This window comes from Falco naumanni, chromosome 3, assembly GCF_017639655.2.
Source record: "Falco naumanni isolate bFalNau1 chromosome 3, bFalNau1.pat, whole genome shotgun sequence".
Classification (NCBI taxonomy): domain Eukaryota; kingdom Metazoa; phylum Chordata; class Aves; order Falconiformes; family Falconidae; genus Falco; species Falco naumanni.
In genome coordinates this window covers 7151173-7165559 of record NC_054056.1, presented here as the reverse complement: position 1 = coordinate 7165559, position 14387 = coordinate 7151173, and the positions used below count along the sequence as shown (strand labels likewise).

At 56.7% G+C, this 14387-nt stretch overlaps 1 protein-coding gene and 1 non-coding gene across 4 annotated transcripts; both read right to left on the bottom strand.

Annotated features, from left to right (window-relative positions):
• Positions 1 to 4166: 4166 nt before the first annotated feature.
• Positions 4167 to 14310, bottom strand: RCC1 (regulator of chromosome condensation 1). 3 transcript variants are annotated; one of them, XM_040588743.1, is made up of 13 exons: positions 14016 to 14310; positions 13592 to 13637; positions 13157 to 13219; positions 10733 to 10966; positions 9272 to 9353; positions 8981 to 9168; positions 8503 to 8682; positions 8323 to 8419; positions 7607 to 7729; positions 7234 to 7389; positions 6743 to 6862; positions 6153 to 6305; positions 4167 to 5571 (listed from the first exon to the last, which is right to left on the bottom strand). In XM_040588743.1, exons 5-13 carry the CDS (start codon positions 9339 to 9341, stop codon positions 5396 to 5398), a joined length of 1263 nt encoding a protein of 420 aa, XP_040444677.1. In that variant the 5' UTR covers positions 9342 to 9353; positions 10733 to 10966; positions 13157 to 13219; positions 13592 to 13637; positions 14016 to 14310; the 3' UTR covers positions 4167 to 5395. The 3 variants fall into 3 exon arrangements, with proteins under 3 accessions (XP_040444677.1, XP_040444676.1, XP_040444678.1); XM_040588742.1 differs by having other exon boundaries at positions 10738 to 10966; XM_040588744.1 differs by lacking the exons at positions 10733 to 10966; positions 13157 to 13219; positions 13592 to 13637; positions 14016 to 14310 and adding an exon at positions 9986 to 10019.
• On the bottom strand, positions 13735 to 13939 carry LOC121085940. Its single transcript, XR_005827251.1, has one exon. It is a non-coding gene; the product is annotated as a small nucleolar RNA SNORA73 family (small nucleolar RNA).
• Positions 14311 to 14387: the final 77 nt, after the last annotated feature.

Sequence of the window (14387 nt, the reverse complement as noted above, 5' to 3'; positions counted from 1 at the left end):
ACCGCCCCCAGTGATTTCACAACCCAGTTAAACCAGCAGCCAGCCCAGCTGAATAATGCAGCGACGCGTGCCAGCACACGGGAGCTGCCACGCACCTACAAGCTATTTCCAGGGACCATCTTTACAGTCTAGTAACACATTCGCTGCAGAATACATTCTTTTTTTTTAAAAAAAAAAATTAATCCACCAAATAATGAACCCTAATGTAACAGGCTTTATTCTTACACGTGTGATTAATTATGAAGCCGCCTGTTTCTTTGTCTGCACTGCAGGTTTAGGCTGACTTTGTAATTGCATTATTATGCATATGGAAATGAGTAAATCTGGCTTTCCTGGCGAGGACACGGGTGGTATCTCCCACCACCCTTGCTCCAGAGCAGCCCGGGGTGGATGCAGGCTCTCAGCCCTGAAGAGATGCTTCTCATTTTGCAATTCATCATTTAAAAAGAAAAAAAAAATCCACTATGAATAATTACTAGGGTTTTCTCCCCCCCTCCCCTGATTTCATAGATACAAATTCTGCTCAGCTTGTGCTATTTTATTCCCTGTGCAAGTGGGACTGGGGGGAACACGCAGAGCCCCGGGGCCGGCGTGCGTGGTGGGTGTCCCATGGGAGCACGGGGGCTTCTCCAGGCAGGGAAGGGGCCAGGCTGCTGTTTCCAGCTCCCGATGGATGTCCTGGGCTGGGTGAGAAGTTTCCTGAGTTTTGGCCTGTTAAACGAGCTGAACCAGGACTTCAGCAGTTTTGGGAGTGGGCAGAGAGACCCACGCGTCACTATTTCAACCCAATTCCCATCCCCAAGAGACCCCACAAGCTCCTCTACCAGGAGCCACACCAGACCATCACATGCCCCACTTATACTGGCATATACTGGCCAGTTTCCCGGCCTTAACGACAGGACTCTGGGACGTGAGACCACCCGGTGAGATGACCAGGCTCCTTAACTCCAGCCATCGTTACAGACCTGCATGACCCGACAAGCTGCAGCAGGCTGTTTAATTAGCCCAGGGAAAACTACGTGGCCCTGCCAGCAGGCAACTTGGCAATAATTAACACTCGTTTCCTCTTGGAAGCAGGAAAAGGAGAACAAGAAATCAACTTAGCATCCCCCAAACCCTCTTGAAGATGCAGTTCCCTCCCAGTAGATCCTGCAGGAGCGTTGCATAGGTAGATTTTTTTGGCATTCAAAAAAGCATCATGTTAAAAAAACAAGAAAAAAACCCCAGAACCCCACCCATCGCTCAAATGACACACAAAGTGCTTTTTATTCTGGAGACAAAAGAGCTTCACAACACCAGAGCTCATCCACTGTGGATGCTGAAAGCCCCAAATCCCATTCTCATCTTTTGTCTGTAAATTAAAAGCCTTTTACACACTTCAAATAGCAACAGATGGGGACCGGGAGGGTGGGATCAGAGCCGCTGACCCGGGACCCCCGGCAATGGGAAAGGGTCTGGCTGTGCCGGTGCTGGACCGAGACCAGTCCCTGGCACAGCCAGGAGTTCCTCCCAAACCCCACCACAGGACTCAGTTTTCTCCTCCTCACCCCCAAAACACCGCTGCTTTGCTCTGCCAGTGCAAAACCTTGTTAATGAGACATTTCCCTTTCCTCAATTAAACTGTTTTCCTTCGCCCACCCTCTCCCCTCTGCGTGGGGGCTCATCCTTCCCCCAATTTCCAGCAACTTCCCATTGAAGTGTCACTCTGCCTCCCAAGACAATGCCGGCTGATTCATCAGCTCTGAATATTTTAAACCCTATTGTTCTCCCCAGCCCTGTTTTCCCTCTCTTCTTGAAAATACCAGCAAGCTCAGGGATGTTTTCCCCTTCCCAGGAGCACAACCAGCCCCTTGAGGATGGGTGGATGGGAATGATCCCATCCCATTTGGGAATGACTGGGGTTTTGTCCCTGGCTGAAGGAGCTGGAGGTGCATCGGCTCCTGGCAGGATCTGGCCCTGGGGCCTCTTGCACTGGCTTTTGTTGGTTCAGTTTTGCATCATGAAACTTCCCTGTCCAACAGCGGGACTGATAAGGCGGGATTGAGAAAAGCTGCCCTGAGCTGATGGAAGGAGAGGAGCTGGGAGCAGAGCCCGACCCACCAGGGATGCCCCAGGGTGCCAGTCCCTGGTGTGATGAGGAGGGGGTGATGAGGAGGGGGGAGCCAAACCCCAGCCAGCCTGGGTTTGCACCGGGGAGGTTACAAAGCAAAACACTTCGCTGACAGCTGGGCAGTCGCCAGGGTGCAGTGGGTGCCTTGGCCAGGCTGGTCGGGTCCCTCTCTGGCTGCTTTGCACATCCCCTTCCCCTCCAAGCTGCCAGCAACGCCTTGGGGGGCTCCAGCCCTTACCAGGGTGACTTTTGTCCTTCCTAAAACAGTTTTCTATGAAGTTTTGAACAGGACATCACCTCTACAGAGTCCTTACCCTCTTTGGCAGGCATCCACACTATCCAGGAACGGCACCAAACCCCACACCTCAAACTCCCCAAACCCAAACCTGGCTTACCTGGCTATTTAACCCATCTGCATCCAGCCCCAACCAACGCCGGGGGGCCCGGGGCTGCCTCCTTCCAGCCGGGTGCCAGGAGCCCCCCAGAGCCAGAAGCTGCTCTTCCAGCCCCAGCAGCCACGGTGGCTTGTCAGCATTGCCCCGATGCCGGAGGAGTCCCACGTCTCTGGTTATTAAGTCTCTCTGCATTTCTTAGCTATAAATAGGTCAGCGAGGTTCAAAGCGAAGGGCACGAAAACACATGAAAAGCAGCCGCTGGAGCAGGACTTTGCGGAGCGTGGCACAGCCATCTGCGTCACGATGGCATCCATGGGCTTGGAAAAAGAGTGGCAAAGCAACTCAGAGTGGGACAGGGTTTCTTCCCTGGAAGGGATATAAAAATACCAGTGCTGGTTTTGGAGACAAGACATTAATGTTGAGCTTGTCGCTGGGAATCAGGCCCAAGACAACGAGCAATTTCCCCATCAGGTACCAGGACCGGCAGGTCACGTTTGATGGGAGGAGGAGCATCAAATGGAGGGTGACCGTCCCTGGGGAGCAGCATTAACCGTGATATTAAGGAACACTTGCCCCTGGCTCAGCCCGCAGTGATGGCAAACTATGGGCTCCGTCCTCAGCGGCAGAACGCTCCCCCTGGGCCTGCACCCCACCTGCACGCTTACGTGGGAGAGCCCTTTGCAAGCCCAAATCTGCAACCACCAAACACAAACCTGGCCTTTAGTGGTGGGAGAGGCGGGTGCCCAGCCTCCTGCTGGACCCCCTGCCCGTGGAGCTCATCCTGCCCCAGCCCAAAAGATGCGAGAGCAGCGGAGGCAAGAGGCTGCCGGCAGCCCCAGCTGCTCCCAGGACCCACCAACCGCCTGCCCAAAGCCCGTCCCTGGCTGGAGGCTCATTACAGAACCTGCTCCCTCCCAAACTAATTAAGACTCAACAGACGGGAGCTCTGGTCACACCAGGACGCGGAAATTGGCTCATCCGTGCCAGTCTCTGCCGGAGCACACGCACGCGCCCGGCTCAGCTCCAGCTCTGGGAGCAGCCGCAGCACCCAGCCTGCAGCGGGGATGTGCCGAGACACTTTCCAGCCACGCTGGTGGGCTCAGCTGAGCCTCTGAAGGTCCAAAGACACTAGGGATGACCCGCCACAGGCAGGGTGCTGCAGGGAGGGTGATGGGGACAAGCAGGACCCCACCGGGACCCTCCCATCCCTGCCCCACTTCTCCCAGTGCAGCGCTCCAGCAGCCCCAGCGCCTTCTCCTGCTGCCATCCCGCGGCCGCGTCCCACAACTGCACACACGCGGCACCGGGCACGGCTGCGACCGCCACAGCACCCAAGGGTGGTCCTGCACCCCCACAAAGCCAGCTCCCATCTCGACCTGTCCCCAGGCGCCACGGGAACAGAGGACTGGCTCCTTGTCCACGGGTGGCAGGAGGCCAAAGTGTCCCCAGTCTGTCCCCACCTGCCCCTGAGCACGGGCTGAAGGATGCTGAGCCTCTGCTCAGCCCTGGGCTCCCCTCCCTGGGGCCACCTTGGTGCAGATGCCAAAGCTCAGGTGGCAGCACAGCTCCTGTGGCAGCTCGGGGACAGGAACGTGGCAGGGTCTGTGGAGAGAGGTGGCAGGAGGGTTGCCCACCCCTCCAAACCACAGGAAACCCCAGGGTTTATCAAAACTGTTTATTCCAAACGTTAAAAGATTACATTTTTTTTCCCTCTCTTCATCAATTAATCAACCAAAATACTTTACATTTTCTTTTAAAAAAATTCAACCTATTCTGAACCATTGTACAAGTCCCAACCACCAGCCCTGCGCACACCCACCGCTTCCCCCTATTGCTACAACTTAATGTATAAAATTTCATCTTCACAGACCACCTTCTCAGTCCAGGTACCTGGAAGGCAGCACGGAAAGACGGGGCAGGCCGGGCGCAGGGAGCCAAGACCAGCTGGACCAAGACCAGAGGCGATGAGGAGGCAGTCCTGTTGTTTCAAGTGATGCGATGCATAGCTGGGGTTTGGCTGTCTTCTCAGTGAGGCCCTAACAGCAAATGAAGCCCCTTCCTCAGCAAAGGAAAGAGAAAAAATTAAAATAACAAAGTCCCCACCTGTGGGATGGATTTTGTTGAGTCTTCAAAGGCAACAGGAATCAGCAAGAGCGGTTGGGACTGCAAACCGCTGCGCTGGAGGTGGCCTCTCCAGGCAGGAGCCCCCTGCCCTTTTCCAGCAGCCCAGCTCTGCGCGCAGCACGGGCTGGGCATCATCCAGCAGCATTCCCCCTCGCAGGCTCCCAGCCACATCATCCACCCCACCGCAACCACAAGTGTCGAGTGAATTGGAGAGAGCTCCCCAGGAGCATGTCTGCTGGACCAAAATCTCAGCTGGGCCAAGCCCAGAGGTCTTAGGTGGGTGGCCACAGACAAATCCAAGCCGGAGAGGCAAAAGATGTTTAGGTTAAGGGGATGAAGGAGCACCCAGAGATGGGGAACATGGGGACCTCAGAAAGCCTGATGCTCAAACCCTTTTGTGAAGAACAAGGCCTTCAGCTTTGCCAGCGCAGGAAATACTAAAAAAAAAAAACCCAAACAGATGAAAAGTGGAAAACCCATCCAGTCACAGTACTGAGACCAGTTTAGGACCAAGCTGACCCAGGGGAGCTGCCAGAGCACTGGGCACCTGGGAAGACAGACACACGCTTGCAAGGAGAAAAAACACGAGCATCCCTGAAGAGCCCTGCTCCAGCCATGCAGACACCGCTGGGGCCTGGCTCTGCCCTCCCCACTGCCGTCAATGGCAGCCCAGAGCTGGAAACCAGTCACCCGACCGGGGCAGAAGGCGGGGGTGCGTGCACAGGTCCTGCAATCCTGCTGGGCTCAGCTGCGTGGCACTGCTTCATCAACTCTGCTCTTTGTCCTTGACCAGCAGCACAGTGTGTTGCCCGCCGCTGGACACGGCCAGGACCGTGCGGTTTTCTAATTGCTTGCCCGTCATCTCCACGGGGCTCCAGACGTCATCCTCCTCCCCTGTGCCCAGCTGGTAGTTGGTGCCCATCCCCCAGGCAAACGCTCGTCCTGCAACGGAGGTGATGCAAGTTGTGACTTCCAAGCGGCTGCACGGTGGGGTGGGAAGGGGAGCCAGCAGCCAAACCCAGGGCAGGGGGCTGGGTGATGGGTGCCAGAGATGCAGGCAGGAAGAAGAGGAGCAGCTATTGCAACTCAAAGAGGTGTTTCATCACATAGCCAAGGCAGTGTTTTGGCCCTGGGGAGCAAACCAAATCCATCAGCCCACCACAAACCCTCCTCCCACAGCTGCGGGCTACAGACGCGTGTGCAGCGCCAGAGCATGGAGGTCTCGCAGCAGCAGAGTTCAGGGTGTAGAGAAGGGACTGGCAGGCCAACGACCTGGTCAACACTCTGGTTACAAACCTCACTGCCAAGGGCCCACAAAAATATTTGAGCAGCTGCTGCCCAGCTGCCCCCAGGCCGGGTGGTCAATCAGCGCCAGGACCTGGCTCCAGTCCCGACCCAGCTGGCAGCGTGTGATGAAGACAAGCGGGACTGGCCGGATCCAGGGGGATCAGGACGGACGGATGAGGGGTGGGGAAGGAACACGGGGTGGCAATCCCAAGCCCCCGGAGGCCCCCGGCACTCACCATCACTGCTGACAGCGTAGCCGACCGATGCGCCGCATGCGACAGAAGAGATGCTGGGGAGCTCTGGGATGACCGTGGGCGCGCTCTTCTCCTCTGCCCCTGCACCGAGGCCCAGCCGGCCGTACTCTGCCCTGCCCAGGCTGTAGGCTTTACCTGGAGCACAACGCACACACGAGAGGGGTGGCACGAGGCGGGAAGAAGCCTGTAGCAGGCCACAGCCAGACCCTCTCTCCCCAGTCTGACTCCTGGAGGAGCATCACTCCTCTCTGCTACACCCTAGATCCCAACCAGGAGGTGCAGGGTGGGACAGAAACCTTTGAGCTCCCCAAAATCAGCAGGGTGGGTGGGTGCCTGGACAGACTACTGAGCCTGCAAGAGCAGAGTTCACAAGTGACTCCAGGTTCCTGTTACCCTCCCTGCCTTTTGCTGCAAATTCACACCCTTGTTGCCTTGAACACCAAGGACCTGGAGGGCTCCAGCACATCACCCTCACCCCAACACCTCCCCAGCTGGGACGAGGGCCGTGGGCCTCCCCCCATCCTGCACTGTGTGACTCCCAGCCCGCCTGTCATGCCTCTCAGGGTGCTCACCCTCTGAGTCGACGCACACCGTGTGGTGCTGCCCGCCGGAGAACCCGACCCAGGACTTGGTGGAGTTCTTGAAGCACGTCAGGTTCTGCGGCGAGAAGCAGGGCTCTGTGCCCTGGGTCCCTGTGGGGCAGGATGCACAAACCCAGGCAGATCAGGTCCGCAGGCACAAACAGCCCAAGCCAGGAACCGGCAAAAAGCCATCTGCCCTGGGGCTCACCCCACCAGAGCCTAACACAGCCCCCACCCCAAGCCCCCAGAAATCAAATTTCTGCCCAAATCCACCAGCTGCTGCGCCTGGGATCTAAAGCCAGAGCTATGCACGATGACCCCCCACCCCAATTTCCAGCTCCAGTGTGTCTGGCGGGTGCTTGGTGTTCAGGATCTGGGACGCTCAGCAGTGCTCCCCCCCAGGCCAGGGCAGTACAGGACTGGGAAGTCCACACCCAGACCAAAGCAGGCAGGAGATCTGGAGGGATGTAAATGAAACTCACCCAGCTGGTGGTAGTTGGAGAGGCCAAATCCATAGATGTGTCCCTCCTGCGTGACAGCGAAGGTGAAGTAAGCTCCGCAAAAGGCATCCTGGAAGCGCATTTTGCCTCTGTTGCCTTTACCTCTGACAGGGACACGCTGGGGGACCAGCAGGCGCTCTGGGGCAGGAGACAAGGCATCATACAAGGACTAAACTAATGATTTACACTCTTCTCCCTCCCCCTTAGATCCAGCTTACTGAGTTCAAGTAACCGATTTACATACAAGCCCTTGAGCAACAGGGCAAGAGACTGGGTCTCTTTGCTCCTCTGCAAAGTGCAGAGCTGGGGCCAAAGGACGCAGCACCACACACCTCCGAGCACCACAGCAACTCACCCAGCCCTTTCCTTCCTCCTCGGTTGGCAAAGAGTGCCGGCACTCTCCCCAGCTGGCCCTGCTCGCCACAGCCGCAGGTGAAGAGGTCGCCATCCACCGTCAGCATCACCAAGTGGTCATTCCCTGGGAGGGGATGAGGGAGAGGAGAGAAGCAGGAGTCATGCTCCAGGAACCCAGCAAGACCCAGGGGCTGAGATCTCACACATAAACCCCAGCTCTCCCAGCTTTCCAGAACTTAGTGGGGTTTATTACTGCATCGGATACCTTGACACCAGCTTCTGGCACAACTTAAACCCCCAGGATCTCCCTTTTCTTGATCCCCAAACGAAACTTCAAAGTTTTTCTGGGAAGGTTTAGGGGCAGAGGTCTCCCCCAACCTCACCTGGGCCCTGGACGAGTTCCCTGGCTGCTCTGCTCAGCTTCCCCAAGTCTAGAAGAGGGCGAGTGCTTTGACCCTGTGGGATCGTGGTTAGAGCACTCTTGTAAGGCATTTTGCATCAGATTGGGTCAAATATTAACATTACCATCAGGGCTAGAAGAGACACAAGGTCTGTTCTCTCAAGAGCCAGACAAGAGCAAGCACAACCCTGTAGCTGGCTCGCAGCAGCCAAGGGGGAGGAAAAGGACATGGACTTTCTGGACCTTCACCTTCTCCCAAGGGTTGCAACTGCCTCATGCACCAGCCCGACCCAGGCACACCCCAAGACGTTGCTCACCTGAGACAATTTTAATGACAGGTGCACTGAGCTGGAGCAGCACAGGAACAGAGCTTGTCTTCATGGGCTCCAGCAATCCGATCACCCCATTGTTATCCTGGGTGGAGAAAGATGCAGGGAGATGAGTCACAGAAGCAGCAACCATCAACAGAGCTTCCAGCGTCCAAGAAATCAACATACCCGGAAAGAGCCCCAGACAAAAACCCTGCCGTCATCTGTCAGCGCAGCTGTGTGACTGTCCCCCGCAGAGACCTGCACCACCTTTTCCTGCAGCTCCACCAGCCCTGGTGTGGTCTCTGACCCTTCTGCTGAGGTGTCACGCCCGAGGGCACCTTCATCGTTGCAGCCAAAGGTGTAGATCTGCAGAAGAAGAGCGAGCTGATCAGGATGGGACCGGGAGGGGCAACAAGCTGAGTTGAAGTGAGGGGGCAGAGACCCACCGGGCTGAATTATCCCTTTGAGTCCCCAAAATTCTGTGGTCCATGGCATGGGGACCACAGTCATCCCTGGAGCTGAAGGGAGCTACACGACTGGGCAGAGCAAGGTCTGATTCAGACCACCCACCCCTTGCTCAAGAACACGTCCCAGAGCTCGCGGGGAAGCACAGCTCAGTCTCCCCATGCCCCCCCGGGTGCTGCCCTGTCCACGCTGCACTCACTTTTCCCGTCTGGCTGAGGCACACCGTGTGCATCCCTCCGGCTTCCACCTGCACCACCATCTCCGGCAGCGACACCAGGGCCGGCTTCTTCCTCTCCATCACGTCCTCCCCCAGGCCCAGCTGGCCAACATCACCCTGCCCCAAGGTCAGCACCAGGCCGGGCTGCGTGCAGTGGGACGGGTGGCAGACTGCAAGATGAGAAATACCACGCATCACACATGGGAAACGACCCTTCCGATGCAACCGGTCCCTGGGAACAGGGAGGGAAAACTCCCAGGGATTTTTTCTTACCTTTAATCTTCTTCCTTCCCGCAGACTCTTCCAGCACCGGGCTCTTCTTCGCAGTGCGCTTCCCCGGCATAGTGCCTTGGATCTGAATGCCAACGACACGCTGTCAGGGGGTCGCCCACGGGCCTGTCGAGTGTTCGCCCCTCCCCCCCTTCCCGGCTTTAACGTCACCTCGGGTCACCTGGGGGGGGCTGCCGAGGGAGCCGGGCTGCGAGCGCCCATCTCTGCTCCCCCTCGGCAGAACGCAGCTTGGGTGGGATTTTCCTTGCGCGTTTTATCGCGGTCCCTCTGCGGCGCTGCCGTCAGCCCCCGTCAGCCCCCCGCCCCGCGGCGCAGCACCCCGGGGGGGCCAGGCCTGCCCGCCCCCCGCATCCCGCCCCCACGCAGGAGCACGGCCCGCGGGGGGCCCGGTGGGACCCCAAGAGCTAGGCCGGGCCCACGGGCGGCGTGAGCCCAGCTCACCGCCCGCGGCCCCCCCCCTGCCCAGTCGCCCCCCCCGCCGGCCCCTTCCCGCCGTTTGAATTCCCCGCGCCGCCTCACGTGGGGCCGCGCAGGCCCGCGGCCCGGTCTGGCCCCTCCCGCCGCCGCTCTCCGCTCGCCCCGGCGGCCGGGCGCACCCAGGGCGGGCCGGGGCTCGGCGGGCGCGACACACCCGCGCCCCCCACCCCCCTCCGCTGCCCCCCACCCACCGCCCCCGGGGCCGCGCCGCGCTCCCACCTCCGCTCCGCCGCCGGCCGGGCCGCCGCGCCTCCGCACCGCGCATGCGCCGCCCGCCCGCCACAGCGCCCCCTGCCGGCCGGCGGCTGCGCGGGCAGCGCCCGGTAGGCAGCGCCAGGCCTGGCGGGCCGGGCGGGCAGGGGAGGCAGCGCCTGGCAGGGGGGGCAAGGCAGGCAGGGCGGACAAGGCAGGCAGGGAGGGCAGCGCCAGGCAGGGGGAACAAGGCAGGCAGGGAGGGCAGCGCCAGGCAGGGGGAACAAGGCAGGCAGGGAGGGCAGCACCTGGCAGGGCAAGGCAGGCAATGCCCGGGAGGGAGGGAGGGCAATGCCAGGCAGGGCAGAGCGCAGGCAGCACCAGGGAGGGCACAGCGCAGGCAGGGCAGGCAGCACAGACAATGCAGGCAGTGCCAGGCAGCTGCCGCTCCGGAGGCCCTGCGCAGGGTTCTGTGGGGTGTCCTGGCCAGTGCCTGCCTGTTACCGCGCACATTGCCTGTCCTGATGCCCCACCTCTAAGAAGCAGCAATTCCTACGGGCAGCACGGCCACAGGCACAGCAGGGAGGGGACAGATCTGCAGTGTAAGGTATTTAACCCAAGGACTTGTCTAATTGGACAATGTTAATGAAGCAAGGCAAGGTATCAACAACATCCCGTGGGCCCACGTGCTGAGGTCTGGAAGCCAGGACCACAGCCAAGCTGCCATCTACCAGAGCTTGTTCTGGAGCCATCTGATGGAAAACACAAACTTACGTAACTTCTTTATGCCCTATTTGATCCCTTTGGATTGGTTTGGAATAAAAGCCACAAGTCCAGTAACTCGCGTTGGTGTGAAGCCGAGGTAGCCCGCAGCCCGTCCCGTTCTGGGTAGTCAACCGGGAAAGCAAGTTGATTTCAGACCAAATTTTCCAAAGCATCTACAGCATTTTTGACCGTTTCAAGCGTAACAAGAGATGTTTGTAGCAGCCTTCTCCGGCTCAGGAATGCCTAATTATGGAAATAACGATTGCACGAGTTGAGGAAAAATTGACTTGTCTACAGAGGATTAAAAGCATCATTTACAACATGAAAGGGCTTCACTAAAGGCTCCTGCCCATGGGGTGGAGGACTCTTGCAAGACCCCAGTGTGGCTGAGCTGGGTGGTGGAAGGTGGGCCACCACACATACCCTGGGCCACTGCCATGCTGGCAGGAACACCTCCAGCTGCTGGGTTGTGAAGAGCAGCTGGGTATCAAGCACATTTGACCCAACTGAACTCTTCAAAGGGGTGAAATGCTGTCCAGACCGCTCATTTCCCGGTTGCTGCCAGAACCCAACCATTGCTTTGTCCGTTTGTGTGGAAATGGGATGCTGAATTTCTAGCCTTTTTGGCAGTTTGTGCCATTAATGTTCCAAATCAGTTTCCAGGACCGCTCAAAACCCACTGGCACTTGTAATCAGATTCACCTTCACAATCACACTCCTTAAGAGTTGCAAGGACACTTCAGAGCCAGTGACCGGGAGTTTTGGAACTTTCTGGTCCTCGTAATTAGCATTACAATATAGCTTAAGATGAAACCAAAGGCTTTTATCCATTTGGCTTCCTGAGAGTATTGAGGCATAGAGCTGACCACAAGGTCCATCCTAATGTTCGTTACAGCACACTCCACCTTTACCATCACGTGTCCACTTTTATTCTTGGAGCAGGAACTGGGTAAGTTTCTTGCTGTCACAGCAACCAACAGTCTGTGCTTGCATCAGCAAGGCCTGTCTCTTGCCTAACAGGAGAGTATTAACTATTCCAGATTAGTACTCCAGTAAATTTGCAATTCCACCCCTCGGGATTCTTTAGACCAAAGGTCAACATAATCCATTTGGCATGTATTAGCTTTTTTTTTTTTTAAACAGAAGCCAAGCCAATTACATACTTAGCCAACAGGCCAGCCTCATCTACCCTTGAACAGATCCGGCTCCTGAGGTATGCTACCCACCCAGCCAGTAGCCCAGGTGATCTAATACCCTTCCACGGAAAAGGATAACCCTGGAATGTTTTAAAAAGTTATTCCAGACACCCACTGGATCTCTTTGGATGAGCTGATGGGACATCCCTTACCTTACCCTTTGGATTTCACCAAGGGCAGGATACCCAGCCAGCCGCTCAAGGGCAGCAGTAGGTAGCCAAGTTAATTATTTACACTCCAATCCTTTAATCCTAAACCACCCCCACAGAAGCCACCCATCAGTATCGTTCCCCTTTTGTTGCCATTCCCCCCACAGCAGACCCGACCATAATCAGGCTTCTGGGTAGGTACTGCCCACTACTAATGCAGCCCAAATAGCTGCCAGCATGGGTTTGAAGTGGGTTTCTGCAGCTTTCCCGACTAGGAATCCACTGCCGATTCCAAGTGAGAGGCATCAATAAGAATGTCCTGGATGTTTCATACTCCAGGACTAACCAAACAATTCGCTCACAAAGAAACACACACCAAGCAAAAAAAAAACCACATTTATTTAATTCTTTACTGCAGCTAAATACAGGTTTAGAAATCGGTAATTTAAGGCCTTTTTTCAGACAACACAGATGCACAAATTGCTGGCCTTGCCCACATCCCTCCAGTATCAGCTTCCCCTGGAACGTCCTGGCCACACATGGGGGTCAAATCCACTTTCCCAGCAGCAGGACCGGCCCCACTGGAGAGTAGGGTTGCTGGTCCACAGCCCTCCTTCCCATTCCTTTCACACCCCACGCTCCCACCATTTGAAGGCACCCCAGATGCAGCTCCTTCCTGGCATGCCAGGCCACCCACAAGTCCCGCCCTTGACTTTGTGCCGCCTTTCAGGCACGCGCAAGCCAATTCTACCACAGTCCCATGGCTTTATCTGCCTTTTTTGTGTGCAGCCAGCCCACCAGGCTCAGCCCCAGTCCCTGCTTCTTGTACCACACAACTGAGCAGCCATCTGACCCACCACGTGCCCAGGCACACTGCAGTTCTGCTCGGGCCCCCAGAGAGCCACTTCATGGCAGTCCCCAGGGTGAAGCACGTGCTGTTGGAAGGCCAACAAATGCAGATCTTTTTTCTTTCCACTTCCAGCCCATTCCCATCTCTGCAGCTACATTTTGATTACACACACCACATCAACTGAACCTTAACTATCACCCTTATTAAGTATTTGGGCTGGTACTCCCAATATACTCACCCTCTCTTACCAGCCACAGGGATTCTTTATTAACAGCATCTCATCTCAATTAGCAACGAGTGCCTGCAACAATTTAGGAAAAAAAAATTTGTTTCTCCTCTTTCCCCAATTCCCATAGCACAAACAAGGCCCCAAGATAATCAAATTATTTCCGCTTCACCAAGGACTCTTTTTTTCTCTTTAAGATGATTCTGGAATAAGGTTTTCCCCCCCCCCACCCGTTCAAAGTCCAAAAATATCTTAGAAGCTAGGGAACGCCTGAGCTAAGCTTTCACTGTTAACTAACACCTATAAAGTCTGCATCGGCATTCAATTACTTTAAGCCGATCCAATTCAGTTTTCGTAAGGAATTGAGAAATAGCAAGCCAACTAAAAATATAAACTAATAAGAGAACCGCATAATATGTACAGCCAACAACATTAGTGCAAAATTACCTTCCAAACCAGTGCTCTGCTCATGCCAGACTTTTCAAGCTTGGAACTGGAAATGATAAAAAAGTACTTTAAGCCATTGCTCAAGGGTTTTTTTCCCCACTCGCCCTTCGCTCCCCCCCCCCAGCCAGCCATTTTGAGTGGCCAAGTGTTTCCTGCATGGTTTGTCTCCTCTGTCACCGCCCGAGGGCTCAGAGAAGCAGTAGGAATATGCAGGCTGCAGACTCGAGGCCCGGCTTGTTCTCCAACGTCGTGGAAAGGGACTGTACGTCAGGGGCCCGAAGGCCTACGCTCCCATGCGCCACACGGACAGAGCCGAGAGAGAGCGACTTCTCCGGGTATCCACGTTGGACCGACATTTTAAAGCATTGCAGCCCCCCCCCCCCGCCACACAGCCCACAGGCGGGACCCCACCAGGGACACTCACACGACGGAAGCAGAGCTGGACAAGGCCGGACAGCATCAGGCGTCAGAAAAGCCTTAAGAGAAAAAGATGGTGAGGAGCGTGAGAGGACTGCGGCCCCGGGGTGCCCCCCAAGCAGCCAGCTCGCCACCTCTTACGAGCATGTTAAAAGAGACACAACGTTCCCAGAGCTGGCCACAGGCAGCGTGGCCCTTCACGGCCGCAAGGACCACAGAGAGAGGAAGGGAAGGGGAAGGGAGGCCGCGGCGCCGCCGCCGGGAGCTAACCTACCTGTACCCGTCCCGCCGCACGACGAAAGAGAACGAGATGCGGCGCGGCGCGGTATTTATAGGGCGCGCGGGGGCGTGGCTAGGGTGCGCATGCGCACGGCACACA